Genomic DNA, 18,263 nt, shown 5'->3' on the forward strand with positions numbered 1-18,263 from the left:
GGGGTAGAGCTCATGTGAATGTCACATGATCCGTCAGCCCCGCCTCCCTGCCCCCGCCTCCCTGCACCTCTCTGCGGCTGCGCCAGGAGAGTCGCTTCAGCCTGTCAGAGGTAGAAGGACGTTAAACAACACTTTCCTCATTCTTTGTTTTCCACGACAAAAACAGTTTTTTTTTTCCCCAGATATACAGCCATGAATCCTGATATTATGAAAGAGCGGCAAAACGCCACTTTTGACGTCGAGAAACTGACCAACATTTTGGATGGGGGCCCGGAAAAGACCAGAAGAAGACGAGAAATAGGTGAGTTTGAAATAGCTTCCATGCCAGAGAGGAGTTATTGTTGTTTTTACTGCGACACTTCAAACTTTATATGATCATAGTGATGATTATTTGCTAAAAAAAAAAAAAGAGAAAAAATAGCTAACTAAACATTGCATTTGTCGGGTGTTAGCTACAGGGTTGCTAGCATCTGTGCTTCTCTTCTTCTTCTACGGCCGCTACGCAACTTTCTAGCTGTGCTGAATTACACCACAATTTTACCTTATTTGGAAACGTATCTCACCTGAGGTACACTTTAAGGGGATATTTCTAAAGTTTGGGATGTTGGGGTGATTGGATGTGTTCCACTAGCAAATTCGGCGTTAGTGTCATTAAGCAACCGTCCTTACATCAGTTGATCTAACAGTTGTTCCCTGTCCATTGATGTAATGTTTACCAGTGGTCAGTGTTGCGTTTCAGTACCTGTAAACAAGTAAATTTCAGATTTCAGGGAAAATGACTGCTACAGGAAAAACACAGGATTACAGGTAGCATAGTAAAAACATACTGTGTGCTTTATTCAGTGTGTTTAAAAGCAACTGACCCCAGACCAGACAGCTGTCTCGGGTAATATCAGGTCAAGTCCATGGTCCTATTATTTTAGCCCTGTTAATTTAAAAGCCTAACCCTATTACAAACACATTTCTTTGACTTCCTGGTCCTTGGTGGCATGATTGCATAGTATAATTTCTGCAAATTTGTCAGCTGCACACTCATGCTGGCAATCTCTTGCTCTGCCAAGGTGATGTGTTGACTTATTGAAATAAATTAGTGTCATATTCCTGAAACCAGTTTGAGGGGGAAGTCATTAGAATATGGTAAATTGTAGACATAAAAATATGCACATGGTTAGCAGCAATACTCAGTTAGGCTGTGGCATTTGAACAATGATTGATTTTTCTAAGGCGCCCAAAGTGTGTCAAGAAAACATTCCCCACACCTTTACACCATCACCACCGCCACCACCCTGGACTGTTGACACAAGGCAGGTTTGATCCATGGTGTTGATGCCAAATTCTGACCCTAACATCTGTGTGGCTCAGCAGAAATCCTGATTCATCAGACCAGGCAATGAGAAATTAAATATGTCCATCGTAGTTTCCCAGAGTCCAAGTTGATGTCTGATTTCTTGCTCTGTCCAAGCAACAGTTTAAAACCCAGAAACATCAATTTCACATATCTCAGACCAAGAGAACCAGCAAATAATCACATTATAGATAGTTGAACCAGAGACTTTTGCTCAAAAATGAACTTCACCTGAACAAATAACTGATGGACTGCAGGGTGCTGAGGATACATTGGTTGTGTTCATTTCTCAACACAGGCCTTGTCGGCATTAGGGCTGAATGATATGCAGAAAAAAATCATATTGCAATTATTTTGACAGATATTGTGATTGCAGTAAGAGTTATATTTTAGTGGGAATGGAAGTTATTATTATTATTATTATTATTATTATTATTATTGCATTTCATTTTCACTGATAAAATATAAAAATATTGATGATGTGATTTTTGCTGGAATCTGCACCAAACAAGCATGTATCCTTGCATCTGGAGAATATGGTTTGGGGCAGGGCGTCTCTCTAGCAGCACAATGTTTCATTCATAATGGTATTTATGACACATTTAAAAAAAAAAATTGCAGCTCCTGCAATTTGGATATTGCACTTGGCCATATTGGAATTTAGATAAAATTGCAATTAATAGTTCAGACTTAGTCGGAATACAGCACCAGTCAAAAGTTTGGAGACACTCTCCCATTCATGTGAATGGGACTGCACATATGTATTTGGTCTAGGAAGGTTGAATTTGCAGGATTCATCCCCACCTTTGTGACACAGCTACTGAAGCAGTGCTCCCTTGATTATACATGGATGTATTGTATATGTGCCAGTAGTCTTGGGAGACCTTAGTTTCATCGAGCTCACAGGTGTCTGGAGAAGATCAAATACCAAGTTTAAACAGAAAAGGGCAGAAGGAGACCCAGATGGTTTTGAACTTTGAAATTATATTTTCAAAGTTTTGTTTGTTATCTTTATTTTAACTTATTTTTCACTATTCAAAGTTGAGGTGCTCGTAGCTTGTACGACTAAAGGCATGTGGTTGTTGTCAGTCTCACAACACACACAAATCGCACACAGTTTCACATGTAGACACCTTCACAAATTTGAACAGACTTTTGAAAATGTTTAATATTTATAAAATATCATTCACTTCACTTGTTGTTGTAACAACTAAAAGATACGTATCTGATTTCATTCCCACTATTCACTGTAGAGTCACTGGTTCTCAGCGACCCGGACTTTAAAGAGGAAGACCCAAACTTCCTGTCCCGCAGTGAGCGCTATGACCAGGCCGTTCGAAAGAGTGCCCAAATGATCCTGAAGCTCAGAGAGTACGGGATTGCAGACCCAGAGGAGATCTACTGCTACAAGAGGTATGTGGTAAAAGATTGGACACGTGACACACAGTCAAATCCACTGTTAGTCCTTTGAAGTGCTAAAAAAAACCCAAACTTCTCAAGTATTAACATTTTTGAGCTCTAGACAGATTTTGGTAAAAAAAACTGTATCCATTCATTCGAATACTAGAACTGTGAATCATAATGTCTGAAAATGAAAATGTACTCACAAGGAGATATATTTTACATTCATATATTGTATCACTAACATATGGATAACATGCTTAGCAAGAAATGCATGGTTTTTAATAGTCCTTCATTTTATTTGGTAAATAATGGAGTGGTTAAGTGACTGAGGCACAAAAGGACTTCAGACACTGAAATATCAGAAGAGTGAGAAATTACTCCACAAGTATTTAGCCAAAAGCTAAAGTTGACGAACATATAATATACTCATTAATGCATTTTTCTGTACTTTCATACTTAATTACCACATGTTTTCAGTAAAAAGCAAACATGGCCCATGTCAGACATGGTACTGTCAGGATCAAAGCTGCGTAATTCACAAGTTACACGTAGTAGTGCCAGCAATGCCACTACACCCTGACTGTGCTTCATGACAGTAACAGCTTTTTCCACTTTCCACAAGTTTGGTGGCAAATTTTAACACTGTAAAAGTTACCCAACTGTCCTGTAACTGTATCAAACTGTGAAACAATAGGAGGGTTTATGAATCATATAAGAGTGTCTTTGGGGAAAATGTGTGGTTATAAATTGTAGCTTGAACAAAAGTCTATGTAGCTGTTTTTTGCCTCGAAACACAAACAGATTCAGTCGGAGCAAAGTTCATCATAAGATTAAAACTGTGTCAGAGGGTATGTAGCTTTCACCAGTTGTAAAATATGATGCAATTTAATACATAATCCTTTCAAGCATTTTATATGTAGAGTGTGTACAGTGCAACATTACTTTTACTACATGTGTTTCTAAAGTACTTTCACTTGACAATGACACAAAACCAACAGTTTTTTGTTACAGGACTTTTTGAGTTTCTGGTCAAACTTTCAGTGGGCTTTGTTTCTTATATCTGTCAGTCTGTTTGCTGTAAACACAGTGGATTTTTTACAGTCATCATTTTAATTGCAGCTGCTTGTATATGTAGAATAGATGTGGATCACATTAATACCTCTTGTACTTTGCTTGTGCTGCCACTTTATCTGACCCTACCTCAACCAAATCACATTGTCCTACGGGGCATCCATAAAATAGTGAGTCAGCAAATACATCAGTTACACAACATTTGAGTGACAACAAGTCTAATCTTCAGTTGTGTATCCTATACTTTCCCTTCACCCAGTATGGTTAGAGGCAACCACCATGAGGCCATGGGGCTACACTTTGTCATGTTCACCCCCACCCTGTACAGCCAGTGTGACCATCAGCAGTCCAGGAAATGGTTACCTCTGGCAGACTCCTTCCAGGTCGTGGGCACATATGCCCAAACTGAGCTGGGTCACGGTCAGTCCTGGACTTAGCCCTTGACTTATTAACCTGATTGTTGTTTATGGCCCTCAGATTGTATAGTCTGAAATTATATATAGGGATGGGAAAAAAAGGCCCATTTCAGCAGGTTTGGAAAACTTCAGTTCCAGGAATAGTTCTGGTGATTTGTTGTATGTGTTTGACAGATCGAAATCATGTAGAAAATTCACAGTAGCTGCACGTGTATAGTTTGTATTCTGACGATTGTGTTCATAACATTTTGTCCTAACAAGAGATGGTGATTCCTGCCTTGTGAAGCACATAGCTGTAGGTGTATCACTAACATCGCTGCACTAGTGGTTGTCCCTTAGTTAGTTTTGTCTCCTCTGTCCCAAAATATATCCCCATCAACATTAGTTAGCTCTACTGCTTTTCTACTCACAACTATCTCATTCCCTCTGTATATAATGATCATGCACTGATGACGAAACTTGTGTGCATTTTGATTTTTGTCTCTTAATTGCTTTTCATCTGAAAATGACAGACTCAGTTTCCGATTCATTCTAATCAGTAATTTTAGTCTTAATTATCTCGTCTGTCTTTGTTTTGGCTGTTGACGTCTTGACTGACCTGAAATGATGATGAAGTCATACTGGTGTGTGAGTTAGTGGGTGGTGTAGACTGGAAACTGGAACCAGTCAGAACAGATTTTGTTTTTGTTCTTTTCATACAATCTTGAATCAAAGATAAGTGAAGCTGCATTATGTTCTGCAGAAAAACGCGGCCTAGGATCCCGTAATGAGGCTGAGTTCTGAATGTGTCTTTGTAATCGGAGAGGCCGACAAATCTGTGGTGTCAGAGAATGTAGGCCGAGCCAGCTATTGTTTGTTGCCTTTCTGTAACAAACCCAAGTGGATGTCATTATGAATTTGTATTTCATCTGTGCAAAGCTACACTGAAAGTTTAGAACTGATGGCCCTGTCTTTAAAGAACGTGTGGGTCACCTATGTTTGGCAAGTTTGAGCCAATACAAACAGCCCTGAGTATCGTTTATGTCATGTCAATTTGTCAATTAGTCTGGTGTTTATTTTTTCAATAAGTCTTTTGTGAAAGTGAACAGTGAAGGTGATGTAAAGGTGATGTCATTATATGTTTTGTTTGTGCGACTGATAGTCCACAAATATTAAATTTTCTATAATGTACGACCGAGAACAGTGTCAAAGTCTCACATTTGAGAACCTGGAACCATCAATTGTTCTGCAGTTTTATTTGGAAAATGACTTAAAAAATTATTTAGTTATCAAAAGAGTTACAGAATAATTTTCTTAATTAAACTCATTGATTAATCGTCATGTAATTTATTAATTGACATCCGGGTCGTGAAGAAATGTCAGGCAGCCAGATCAGGAGCACGTTTGAAACAGAACCTTTATCCTTTGATTTGATCAGCTGATGGTGAGAAATGACTAAAACCACCAGCAAAGCCTAAACTGACAAAGATTAATAGATTAATATTATTCAAACACCTGTAGCAGGGGGACTTCAGTGATGCAGCTGCTACAGACGGATTTAAAAAAGTTTGATAAGTGGAGTTTCGAGCTAAATTATGTTCAGATCAACTGTTCCAATATGCATGACATGCTTACAAGCTGTTTTAATTTGTCTTTGTCACTTCCATCCTTTCTGGCACATTCTCTATCTCTGTCCTCACTTCCTCTTTATTTGAATCAATTCTTCCTCATAACCCCTGGTGTGGTTTAAAAAAAAATTTTTTTATCTAATTTTCCTCAATCTTCTGCACTTAACATTGGTTTAAACTTTCCATAATCCGGCTTCCATCAAAAATTCTCTGTGCATCTCCCTCCCTGTCCTACGTGGCCCAGCTGTGTGCACCCTGACAGGCCAGAGCCCTTGGATCTTCATCTGGGGATGTTCCTGCCCACACTGCTCAACCAGGCCACCCCAGAGCAAATGGACCGTTACTTCATGCCCGCCTGGAACCTAGAGATCATCGGCACCTACGCTCAGACTGAGATGGGCCACGGTAAAATGAACAGAGCAGTCCAAACTATCAGGCTGGTTTGCACAGGGCAGCATTTTTATTTTTTAGACTGAGGTGAACTGAAGCCAAACTGTTGCCTTTGCTTTATCTTTGGAGACTTTAATGTAGACTGATGCTGCATTTATAAGACTTTTGTAATTATAACAAATGTTGAGGTAATTGGCACTGGTTTATTTTTCTAACATGGATTTCTGCTAAACTTCCATTTATACTTCTCTGACAAAGATTATTGTTTGTATAAATTGCAAATGTTTTTAACATCCTTCCCATCATTTATTGTGGGTATGAGTGAATTCAGTCAAATAGCAACATACATGTGGTCAGACAGGTTGTAAAGGAATCCATCCAAAGATTAACTTCATTTTCTAAGCTGCCACAAGTTTACACGGTGGTTAATGCAACCAAAATATTTGTTGTAATCAAGAATCGCACTGAACGAATTGGTGTAAACACCACTTTGTTAAAGTAGGTCAAATATTTGATAAGCTGAAGAAGGTGAATTATTTTCTACCAGTCTGACTACTTGTGTTGAATTGACCCACTGGGTATAAAGTTATAAAAATTAAAGGAAGTTGTGGCGAAACAACTGTGAAAATAAACCCAGTTTGTATAAAATCTGATTTTTTTTTTCCTTTTAATTTGATGGAATAGAGTCTGTCAGCAGCTGTTTCGCCCTCTGATGACCAGCCTGCACCAGATAGTCATCATAAACAAATCGCCTTTCTTCTTCTCTTAGCTGCCCTCTGTATGTTTTTTTGATGGAAATATTGCTTTTACTAACCATCTTAGATTAGACAGCCCGGGACAGAGGCTGGAGGCTTTGTGTTTTCAGGTTCTCTGTCTGTCCGTCCATCCCGTTCTTGTGAACATGATATATCAGGAACACTTTGAGGGAATTTCTTCAAATTTGGCACAAATGTTGACTTGGACTCAAAGATGAAGTGATTAGAAATTAATGGTCAGGGGCGGCCCGGTAGTCAAGTGGTTAGGGCGCGTACCATGTTGAGCGTAAGATGCTCTTGGCAGGCAGTCGCTGGTTCGACTCCCGACCGGTCCGACTCTTTCCTGCTTGTCATTTCCCTCTCTCTGCCCCCCTTTCCCGTCAGTCTCCACTTGTCTCTATTGGGTTGGGATCTGTCTTTGGCTGCAGATCAGCCATTCACACTGAAAACTGATTAGGACACCCACCACATACCCCCCCTCCCTCCCCCGTGGACCTGTTTTGTCTGTCACGACTGAATCATCTTGAAATACGATCTTTACATATTCTTTAGATCTGTCAAACACCTACACAAAGCACCGCTTTGCTCCTCTGTTCCTCCTCCTCCTTTTTTGAAGTTGCTTCATTTTAAATTTCAAGTGTTAAAATATCTATTTATCCAAATTTCAAACCTTCAAGGGCTAAACATGTTTTTCATTCATTATCCTATCAATGTTTTGAGTTTGTTATTTTTTTGTTTGTATGATGGATGTATAAGTATTATTATATTCTGTCTGATTGTTTCATTTTCAGTCTGTTTATGTCACTTCAACATTAGTGGTTAGTTCTGTGATTAATGATGCCATTTGTAAACATGCTTAACAGAATAATATCTTTATATCTCACTGCCATTGTTGTGTAATCATTCATTTTTGCTTTTCAACTGTGTACCCTGTACATGTGTGTTCGGTTCTGTGTGTGTGTGTGTGTGTGTGTGTTCTGTGGGCTTTGATATGCTGTCTTTCTGTAGGCACACACCTCAGAGGTTTGGAGACCACCGCCACATATGATCCAGCCACACAGGAGTTTGTCCTGAACAGTCCCACAGTCAGCTCCATCAAATGGTGGCCTGGAGGACGTAAGTACAGTCGCAGTCATGTGACCAGACAGAGTGGTTTTGCAGCCTGGAATTTGGATAGTATCACGATTCCCGTAGTATAAATGAGGACTTAAATGATGAAGTCGATTATTTGATGTAAAATTTTCCTCAAGATGTAACCCCGTCACTCTCTCTCTTTCTAGTTGGAAAGACTTCAAACCATGCCATAGTCCTAGCCCAGCTTTATACTCAGGGAAACTGCCACGGTCTGCACGCTTTCATCGTACCCATCCGCGACATGAGCACACATGCACCTCTCCCAGGTAACCACTGTCTGTGGATGTGGTGTTTGTGGTAAAGTCGGTCCTCATGAACTTCCTGTCTCCACGTCACTGTCTGGATCTTACTTTTCGACACTCTCTGCTTCTCTTAGGTATTGTGGTTGGAGATATCGGCCCCAAGTTTGGCTTTAATGAAGTCGACAATGGCTTTCTGAAACTAGAGAACGTACGAATCCCACGGGAGAACATGCTGATGAAATACGCCAAGGTGACGTGACATTACTTTAGTTGCAGTATTGGTTTTACTAATGTTGTTTGGGTTTAAGGTTTGGTCTTGTGAAAGGAGAACTGGTAGTGTTATTACACCCATGATTACACCAAAGGGCTATTGATGGTTGTGTTTCCACTGCGGCCCGTCTGCTTAATGTGAATGTGTGTTTTGTTTACCAATAGGGAAGGACTGTTGCATTGTATTCACAAGCTGTTTTGTCAAAGAAACAGAAAAAGCACCATCAGTTGATTTGATTTTTCCTATGCCAAGAAAAACTGATTTATTTGTCTAAAAAATTATTTTTTTATTTAGCATATTGCATTTAGAGCTTTCTGCTTCTGAAGCATCTCCTCTCCGAATGACTCTGTCTCACCACCAGGTGGAGCCAGATGGAACCTATGTGAAGCCACCAAGTGCAAAGCTGACCTATGGCACCATGGTCTTCATCCGCTCCATGATTGTAGGCGAGTCAGCTCGGGCCCTCTCCAAGTCCTGCACCATCGCCATCCGCTACAGTGCAGTTCGACACCAGTCTGAACTGCGGCCGGGGTCAGTCATTACAAATGAATGTATAGTGATACTTACATTGCATAACTAGTGGCACAAACATTGCATAACTAATGGAAGTTGCAAGTAAAAAGAAGACTAGGTCAGAACCTAGTCGATGGTCGGACCAAGTGTGGTCCAGGTGTAAAACTGAGGATGGAGATGAACTGTTTTCATTGTGTTGTATTTGCATTCTGCCTTTGCATTCTCCACGTCAGCCAGGTTTATCCCTTTATCTCTTTGCATCTCTCCTACCCCCTGTGCTCACATATACAGTATTTTAATCCGGCCAAATTCTCAATAAAGCTGTTCTCATTTACATGTTTTACTGTTTGTGTTGTCAGACAACAGAACAAGTTTGAAATAGAGACTAAAACACTGACTTCATCTTAACCAGCAGTCACTTCCAAGCCATTTTCAAGCTGCTGCTTTGCACTGCTAAAATCTTGATTTTAAAACTGCAATGTAATTTGATAAAATTACCAAACACGTGAATTAAAGACAAATACTGTGCTGTGTTTTTGGCTGTATTTATTTGTAAAATGATCGCTCACAGGGAAAGTTAGAAGCAACAGAATATCTCTTTATATCTGCTTCCCTGCAGCAGCCGTGCAGCTGGGAAACCAGGGCGGCTGGGACATGGGGTGTAGCCCTAAGCCTACAGTTGGCACCCATAGGCTAGGTTTATACCTAGTCTTCTTTGAAAAAAGTCTCTAAATCTAAAATCCACTACTTGGCAACACTACAGGCTGTAAACGCCCCAACTAATAGAACCTGTTTGTGCCAAATCTTTTTGAAAGAGCAACAGCCATTAGGGAAACCCCAACTCAGTCATGTGGCATTTTGCTGACCAATGGTGGAAATATGATCAGACAATCAGGGACATTTGTGATTATAGAGCTGGCACCGCTGTTGCAGTCAAGCCGACAAACACACAAGGTGAAGTTGGCAGCACCAGAAAAAAACAGATGTTGCCACAATGAAAGAATATTTATGCCAGAAAAAGTCTCAGATGATAAAATGACAAACTGTGAATAAATGATTGTATTTAGCCAAATTTCTAAATAGTGCTGGTTTTGCAATGTTTTGATCTTTCACCACATCCTCATGAATTAAAGGGAAGTGCAACTTTTTCTGAAATAATGGAAAAACCAAACCTGTGTCTTTCTGCTCCACAGAGAACCTGAGCCCCAGATCCTGGACTATCAGACACAGCAGTACAAGCTGTTCCCTCTGCTGGCTACCGCCTATGCCTTCACTTTTGTCGGCCAGTATATGAGGGAGACCTACCACCGCATCACTGGAGACATCAACCAGGGGGACTTCAGTGAACTGCCCGAGGTACTGACTCAGATATACACATGCAGGATGTGGTCTAAGCTTAATGATGACTGACTGTCTGACTGAGGGTGATGCATATTGATCGACTACGTGATAGATTAGTCTCAGTCTTTCCAACTGTTTTTGTCGGGGGTTGTATGGTACAAGTTAACACCTATTTAATCATTAAAATTCCAGATAGGTTTGTTTACTGACATTAATGCTGGCTTGTTCAGCCAAATCAAGTACTTCAGTTGCACTATTATTATTATTATTATTATTATTATTATTATTATTATTGTTATTATTCCTTAAAATGATGGCAGTCAGTTTGTGGTGGCACTTAAGAGCTGCAAACTGCAAATGCAATGAATTCATAATATGTTTTTAATGTAGTTTTGGTTAGATGAACTACTCTGTCTATCACAGTTACTGAATCTGTCACTGACTGTTTCACATATTTTAGTCAGGTCAAGAGAAGGCCAGTGCCTTATTATTATTGAAAACCTCAATAATCAATATTTACAACATGATACTGTATATACACACTACTGTAAATCGGTTGCTTAGCTTACAATGACATAATTAAAGCTGTAATGACATTTATAACAGAAACTATGAATCATGGAGATTCAGTTGAAGTCAAATATCTGAGAAATGACACCTATGTTTTTTTCTGACTGAACAAAGAGAGGGGCTAGGAAGTCTCCATTTCCTGTAACTCTGCTTTACAGTTTTATTTTTGCCTTTATGTTCATGCAGAGAGCAGCTACACCTACTGTTGTAGCTCCTAGTCAATGTAAAAGTTTACTGGAATACTTATACCTATAGCAAAAATGAAAATTAGCCATCCATGGCTAATTCTAGTGCATACATAAATGTAAATTAGTATGTGCCGTTGTTTACATCATTCTGTATTTAAAAACCCTGGGGACATATTTGTTTGTTGGGTTGATGATCTTTTTAAATATAATGTGACTTGCAGGAAGCTATTTTCACTCTCTTTGCCCTTCAATCTACAGCTCCATGCTCTGTCCGCGGGGCTGAAGGCCTTCACCACGTGGGCGACCAACTCTGGAATCGAGGTGTGCCGCATGTCATGCGGTGGCCATGGCTACTCTCGCAGCAGTGCCTTGCCTGACATTTATGTCGAGTTCACCCCTACCTGCACTTATGAGGGTGAGAACACAGTCATGATGCTGCAGACTGCAAGGTATGTCATCACACAGAAATGTATGACCACAAATGTGACACCTTGCTCGGACCGAAGTTCACAGCCTGTCGAGCTCTCCAACCATTGCTGACACAAACGCACACATTAGAAATGACTTTGTTATTGCTACTATGATGTCCGAGTGCTAATGCAGTTGGAGGTATATTATTACTTTACTTTTGCTTCAAGTTGAAACACTTTACCTTTTAGAAACTTCTGCTTACTTCCTTAAGTTAGTACAGGCCCTCAAACACACAGAGGAGTTCTGCTTTTTCACCCATTATTTTTGTCATACACATAAATAGACTGAGAGCAAAACAGAGACACATAGAGATATAATCGTGCGCCCACGCAACAGCTCTACCATACCACAAATGCAGGTGACACACCCGCACTCCTCCCACAGCAAAAACAAACACGGGTCACATTTTATAACCTAAACAAAAGCAGTCATGGTTTTCATCACCAGTAGTATAAAGGTCAGCAGCTCAGTTTCTGAATTTCTATTTTTGTTCTTCTTAAAAAGATGTAATTTCTCTAGCAAAGATGTGTGAACAGCTCTTGAAATGTTGAGTTACACAGGGAACTTGTACCTGAACATGAAGCACATACACAAAGGACAATGTTGTTGTGAATGGGAATTAATGAGCAGGTTGAAACATGAAACCAGACTTGGATTAGGTGTTCCTAAAAAAGAAAAAGAGTTACACAAGGCTAGAATGACATGGGAATATGTGGTTGTTTTAGTGGGATTATTTTTTTTTTTTTATATTACGAAACGTGCCGACTGTTAGAGAACTTAATACGTTCTCTACAAACCTTAAACAACAACACTATAAAACTGATATATATCAGCTTCACGTTGACGATACAGGAAGAATTGAATTGGAAAAGTAATAACCACAAGAAATAAAATTAGATTTGGGTACAGAATGATTGTAAACATGAGGAGTTCATCAGCTCGCTCATGCACCCATGTTTAATTGTGTAGCCCTCACCTGTGTGTGTCCTCGACTTTTGTCTGTGTAGATACCTGGTGAAGAGCTACCGGCAGGCTAAGAGCGGCCAGCAGCTGAGCGGCATTGTGTCGTACCTGAACGAAGCAGAGCATCGGAGGGTGCAGCCCCAGCCCGTCGCTGCCAGGCCCACCGTGGTCAACATTAATGACCTGGCCAGCCTGGTGGAGGTCTACAAACTACGAGCCGCCACGTAAGAGACAAAAGCAGTACAGGAGGAAGTGACCTGAAGTGAAATATTTTCAATTTTGCTTCAGTTATTAAATGTTTTTTGTCATTTGATATTCTTTATTTTCCACATTTTTGTTGGTGTGCATTCAGTGTTTGGATGTTGGATATGGGCATCTGCTAAATGCCTGTTATTTTAAGTGTTAACCTACAGAGAGAGGGAGGTTAAAGTTAACACACTTGTTTGCTGCTGTGCCCCCCCCAAATGTCTCAGGTGTTGTTGTCAGCCAAAGCTTCAGCTGTCAACATTAATGACCCTGATAGTCTCGTCAGTGTCTGCCTAAGTCTGCTGTTGCCCGTATTTCTGCCATTGTCCTGTTCTCTGTCTGGTATGATATGCTGCCCTGGCTATATCCATGGATACTGTCAGCCTTAGTCAGATCTAAATTCATTTGGCAGTCAGTGTCAGCTGTGTGGGGAGCGCAGACAGTGGCTAAACCAGTCTGTTGGAGAGGGACAAATTGTGGCCTGCCAGCTGAGACATGAGAGGAACAAGAGGCAAAAGATGACTGCGTGTTAGCAGCTGTTTCTTCTGTTTCTGATTAGACTTCCTGAAGCATTTTAATTTGTGGCACAATTGTTTTCTGATATGAAGAGACGGCCTCTGTTGTACCTATACCTCAAAGTCAAAGATGAATATGTGTCAGCATCTTGTTAAACATTGGGAGGTGTTTTTATTCTTTAATACTAATGACACCTTTTAATGAATACAGATGATGTGTGTGTGTTTGTAGCCTAGTGGAGATGGCAGCTAAGAGCATCCAGCAGGAGCTGCAGCGCAGGAAGAGCCAGGAGGACGCCTGGAACAACAGTGCTATTGACCTGGTCAGAGCCTCAGATGTAAGTTCAGTTTGTGTGTGTGTGTGTGTGCGTGCGTGCGTGCGTGCGTGCGTGCGTGCATGTGTGTACATGCACGTTTGAATTTTAAAGTGAATTATACCTAAGCTCAGTCCAGAAGTCAGTGTACAGTAATAAGCATGGCTAAAGCAGCTCAGCCAACCTTTTAATACTGTCCTGAGGCCATTCATTGTATTATCTTAAAGCTCACATTCAATTTTTTTATATCTCTTCAAGACATTGTGTGATCATTTCATAGTGGTTTTAAGCTTTCTGTAGTTGCTGCTTGATGTCAAGCTCAAAGCCTGCTCTTAGTCATCTTCTTATTTCTTGTTATTCTCTTCCTTTCTTTCCTGTTTGTTGCTCTTTGTGTCCATTCATCCACACATCCTCCTGTTTGTTTTTTGTCTCCAGGCTCACTGCCACTATGTTGTAGTGAAGCTGTTTACTGACAAGCTGGGGGAGATCGGTGACACAGCAATACACTCGGTGCTGTCAACCCTGGCTCTACTCTACGCCCTGCACGGCATCACACAACACTCTGGAGACTTCTTACAGGTCAGAAAAATCATAACAACAATATGGTCACACAGCAGCTTATCTTTATACACGTTACAGACATACTGTGCAAATCTGCTCCAGTCATTTGCATACTTATTGTGCTGTTTCACTGTCAGTTTCCCTGTGAAAAACCAGCCTCAATTGCCTCTTTGTCTCGGAGTTAACAGAATGGGGTCTTTGTGTGTTGGATCTGTGTGTCTGGGTGGTTGGTGCCTTTTTGTGCTGTGTAAATAAAACAAATTAAATTTTATTTTATGAGATTTAAATTGAAAATAAAATAGTAGAGACCATCTTGTAATTGGATCACACAAGCAATTTGGAAATCACTGATATTCTGACCCATGAGTGCTCAGTCATGGGTTGAACCACACCAATCTTTGAACTTGGCCTTTGTTTTAACCTGAACTTAAGTTTTGTGACTGCATCTTACACAGTTGTGACACTACCACAATGACTAAATCTGTACACACACACACACACACAAACCTGCCAAAGTGCTCAAAACAACCTCTGTGGTAGTTCCTGCTACAGTAGGTGTCTCCAGAACCACATTTTACCATGACGACACACACACAGACTCACAAGGTGAAAACAACCTGTCCCACTGTCACGGCTGATAATAATACTTTCATGTCACGGACAACCCACTGTCTGTGCTGTCTGTTTCCTCACTGACTCGATGGCTGAGTGAGTTCCAGCAACGTGTTTTCATCCACACCTCCCATCTTTTTCTTTTTCAGGCTGGACTTCTGAATGTGCCGCAGGTGCTGCTGATTTCTGTCCGTATCAAGGAGCTGCTGTCTCAGCTGAGGCCCAACGCCGTGGCGCTGGTAGATGCCTTTGATGTCCACGACAAGAAGCTGAACTCGGTCCTGGGACGATATGACGGAAACGTCTATGAGCACTTGTTTGAATGGGCTCGCCGCTCGCCCCTGAACTCTACAGAGGTCAGTCCGAGTCATCAGAGAAAATAATAATGACAAATTATTCTAAGTCTGAGTAAATTAATATTTTCAGATCTTCTTAGCCTCTTAATTTATGTGTTTGACATGGCAACACAGGAGTGTTATACAGTGATAGTTTTATTAGTTGGAGTTTTGATTGACACCATCAATATTTTGATATAGACAATATAATATATAAGTTGTATTTTAATGGCTGTATATAGTGACATGAAAACTAGCTAATTTCCATTTTTGTAGGACTTTCATGTATGAGTGTTATATGACTGAGGTGTGCTGTATTAAGATGGGGTCACGTTAAGTTTGTCAATTACATGAACAAAAGATAAATTGATGTAAATAGCTTTCATTGACTGTCTAAGCTTGAACTATGACATTTGTGCACTGTAACAACCACGATCATCTGGCATCAGAGGAAGACTGGACCACAAAATGTAGTCGCAAATACTATCATGCACAGATATGGACAAGAAGACTGTGTGTGATTATATATGCATGTCTTTTTTTCCCTGGTGTTGCTCATTATTTAAGCTTCATGAATGCTCCATACCGTCTTTTCTTTCACAGGTACATGAATCCTTCCACAAGTACCTGAAGCCCTTGCGGTCCAAACTGTGAGCTGACCCTCGAACCTTCATTCCTGGCTCACACCTTTCAACTCTGCGTGTATAGGCACAACCATAACAGGACTAATCCATCATGTCAACTGTATCAGCAGCTGGTGTTTACCAGTCTGAAAGAACCTAGACTTCCTTACTCTACCCACTTTCTCTTTGTGGTGAATCTGCCTTTCTAAAGACCATTGTATACTGAAAAGTTTTGCAGCAGTGTAGACAGCAGGCTCGTCCTCCTGGGTGATGGTGGGGTAAATCACACTGGATAACAAAGGGCAAACAACATTAAACAATCTGAACAAAAAGGGGAATGGAAACAAAATCAGGAAAGTTATACCTGGAGATCTTGCATGAAGTCAATATTTTGAGGCCAAGAAATGAGCTTTAAGGATACTGAAAAATAATCAAGTATTTACAGTTTTACATTGCCATGTTTTCTGTAGAGAAATTTCATGTGTCCTCATCTTGTCTTCACACTCTGCTGCCTGACGGCTCCTCTGCGTGAGCCAGTCAGGATGGATTTGCCATCCCTTTTTTTTTTCTAATAAGACCAGAATGTTATTATGAATGTTACGTAATTTTAGCACAAACAAACCAAAAGCAATATCAGTTTTGGTTGTTTCCCCTGACTACGAGGACCAACATGCTATTTAGATTTAGAAAGACACTGTGCTGCTTGTCATAATTGTTGTTAAAGAGGCTTTAATTTGTCCATGACTGTAGGCATCAACAAGAAATTGCACAAATGCAAGAGCAGAAATCCAACAGACACATCACGTGAAGATTAAAAATACTGCAGAACACTGGCACTGACACTGCAGTCAGTTACAATGGTCTCCCAGGTTTAAAATATTCATTTGCTGTATTTCAATCACAAAGGTAAAAGAATCCACCTTTATTCTCAGTCCCACCACCTGTCACATGTGTTGCTGTATACTGAATAACTGTGTCATACTTGGCCGATCCTCGTCACAGATGTTAGTGTTTAGGTCATAAACTAAACTGTAATCCATTAACAGAAGCTGAGCTCAGTGGAGGTCTGAGAAGCTGATGAAGAGACAGTGTATATGAGACACTGGAATGATTTTGGGGGCATTCAAATACTAAAATGGATTAAATTCAGCACTTTTGGGTGATCCTTTCTAAATCCCTCAATGTCTGTGCGTCCACATGAATTTTGAATGTGTTTGTGTGACACACAGCTTTTGGCAGATAATGATGTAGGATGAAGTGTGTGAGAAGCACCTGTGAGGACAGGTAGGATGCATTTCTGAAAGTTATTGAGTGTTTAATGAAGCCGCATATTCACTGTATATGTGAATTAGCATCCCCCCCTCCCTGCTGAGTGGGGTCGATATAAAGAAAGGCCACAGCCCAGCCAACAAATTCTTTTTAATGAAGCACATTTCAAACTACAAACTTTCAATAAATCTATTGTTTATATGATGTGATCGTCAAACCCTACTGGCTGAATTATACAAATTAAAACTGAAGACTGAATTATGTGCAAACTGGACGACTTTTCCAATATCACGGCTTCCCCGTTTTTGTTATTACAGTTTCAGAATTGGTGAATTTATGTTCTTGGTTTATGTCAACCTGCAGTAGTTTATTTTTCTGTCAACAATCAAAGAGATACTGAGGCTGGTGAGTAAAAGTAACAGAATTACACAAATAAACTGAGATTTTGTGACTGTAAAGACGCTAATTAAAAGGGGGAACTTTAATTTAAAGCCTCACTGTGAACTGTAAAGATGATTTGTGGGATAAAAATGTGCCTGACGAAGTTCTCTTTCCTTAATCTAACTAATTGAGAATGTTCTCAAGGGGTTCATAGAATTTTATTTCTGTATTTACGCAGACTTTTAATCAGTTGGAACAATAATCCATATGTAATGACTAAGTTGCTCATGGAGCATATTTGTGTGATAATTTGTCAACGTGTTTTCTTGAATAAAGATGATTTTAAACAATGTCATTTTAGCAGTTGGTAAACAATTTGACCTGTAATTTATATTAATAAAAAATGGAATGATCAGCCTGTTGTGTTTTTCTGTCTTAATCAGTTGACTGGTGAAAGTTGGTCATCAAAATTCAAGATGGAAATTTCTTTAGAACATTTGATTTGCATAAGTGGTTAAATTTCACAATATATATTAAGTTGCCTGTAAAATGAAAACTACTATGTCCCTTCTTTGCTTCCATACATTATGAGACAACCCAGCCTTTAATATAGTAATATTATAAGATAATTTTGGTTGTGTTGGTTAGTATGGTCATTGTGTAAACTGACTGATGATTGACTCTTTTTCTGCACTAATGTATCGACTGCATGAACCGAACCATGAA

General features: G+C 40.0%; 1 protein-coding gene across 2 annotated transcripts; it reads left to right on the forward strand.

Moving 5' to 3' along the window:
- The first annotated feature begins 75 nt into the window (after positions 1-75).
- Positions 76-17,952, forward strand: acox1 (acyl-CoA oxidase 1, palmitoyl). 2 transcript variants are annotated; one of them, XM_071504638.1, is made up of 14 exons: positions 76-301; positions 2,599-2,758; positions 4,080-4,240; positions 7,997-8,104; positions 8,269-8,388; positions 8,499-8,614; positions 8,997-9,166; positions 10,342-10,504; positions 11,506-11,696; positions 12,726-12,905; positions 13,675-13,780; positions 14,192-14,335; positions 15,079-15,285; positions 15,868-17,952. In XM_071504638.1, the coding sequence occupies exons 1-14, from the start codon at positions 193-195 to the stop codon at positions 15,916-15,918; spliced, it is 1,986 nt and encodes a 661-aa protein (XP_071360739.1). In that variant the 5' UTR covers positions 76-192; the 3' UTR covers positions 15,919-17,952. The 2 variants fall into 2 exon arrangements, with proteins under 2 accessions (XP_071360739.1, XP_071360740.1); XM_071504639.1 differs by lacking the exon at positions 4,080-4,240 and adding an exon at positions 6,088-6,248.
- Positions 17,953-18,263: the final 311 nt, after the last annotated feature.

Source organism: Trachinotus anak, unplaced genomic scaffold (assembly GCF_046630095.1).
Source record: "Trachinotus anak isolate AG129_WGS33_773 ecotype Australia unplaced genomic scaffold, CSIRO_AGI_Tana_v1 ptg000019l, whole genome shotgun sequence".
Lineage (NCBI taxonomy): Eukaryota > Metazoa > Chordata > Actinopteri > Carangiformes > Carangidae > Trachinotus > Trachinotus anak.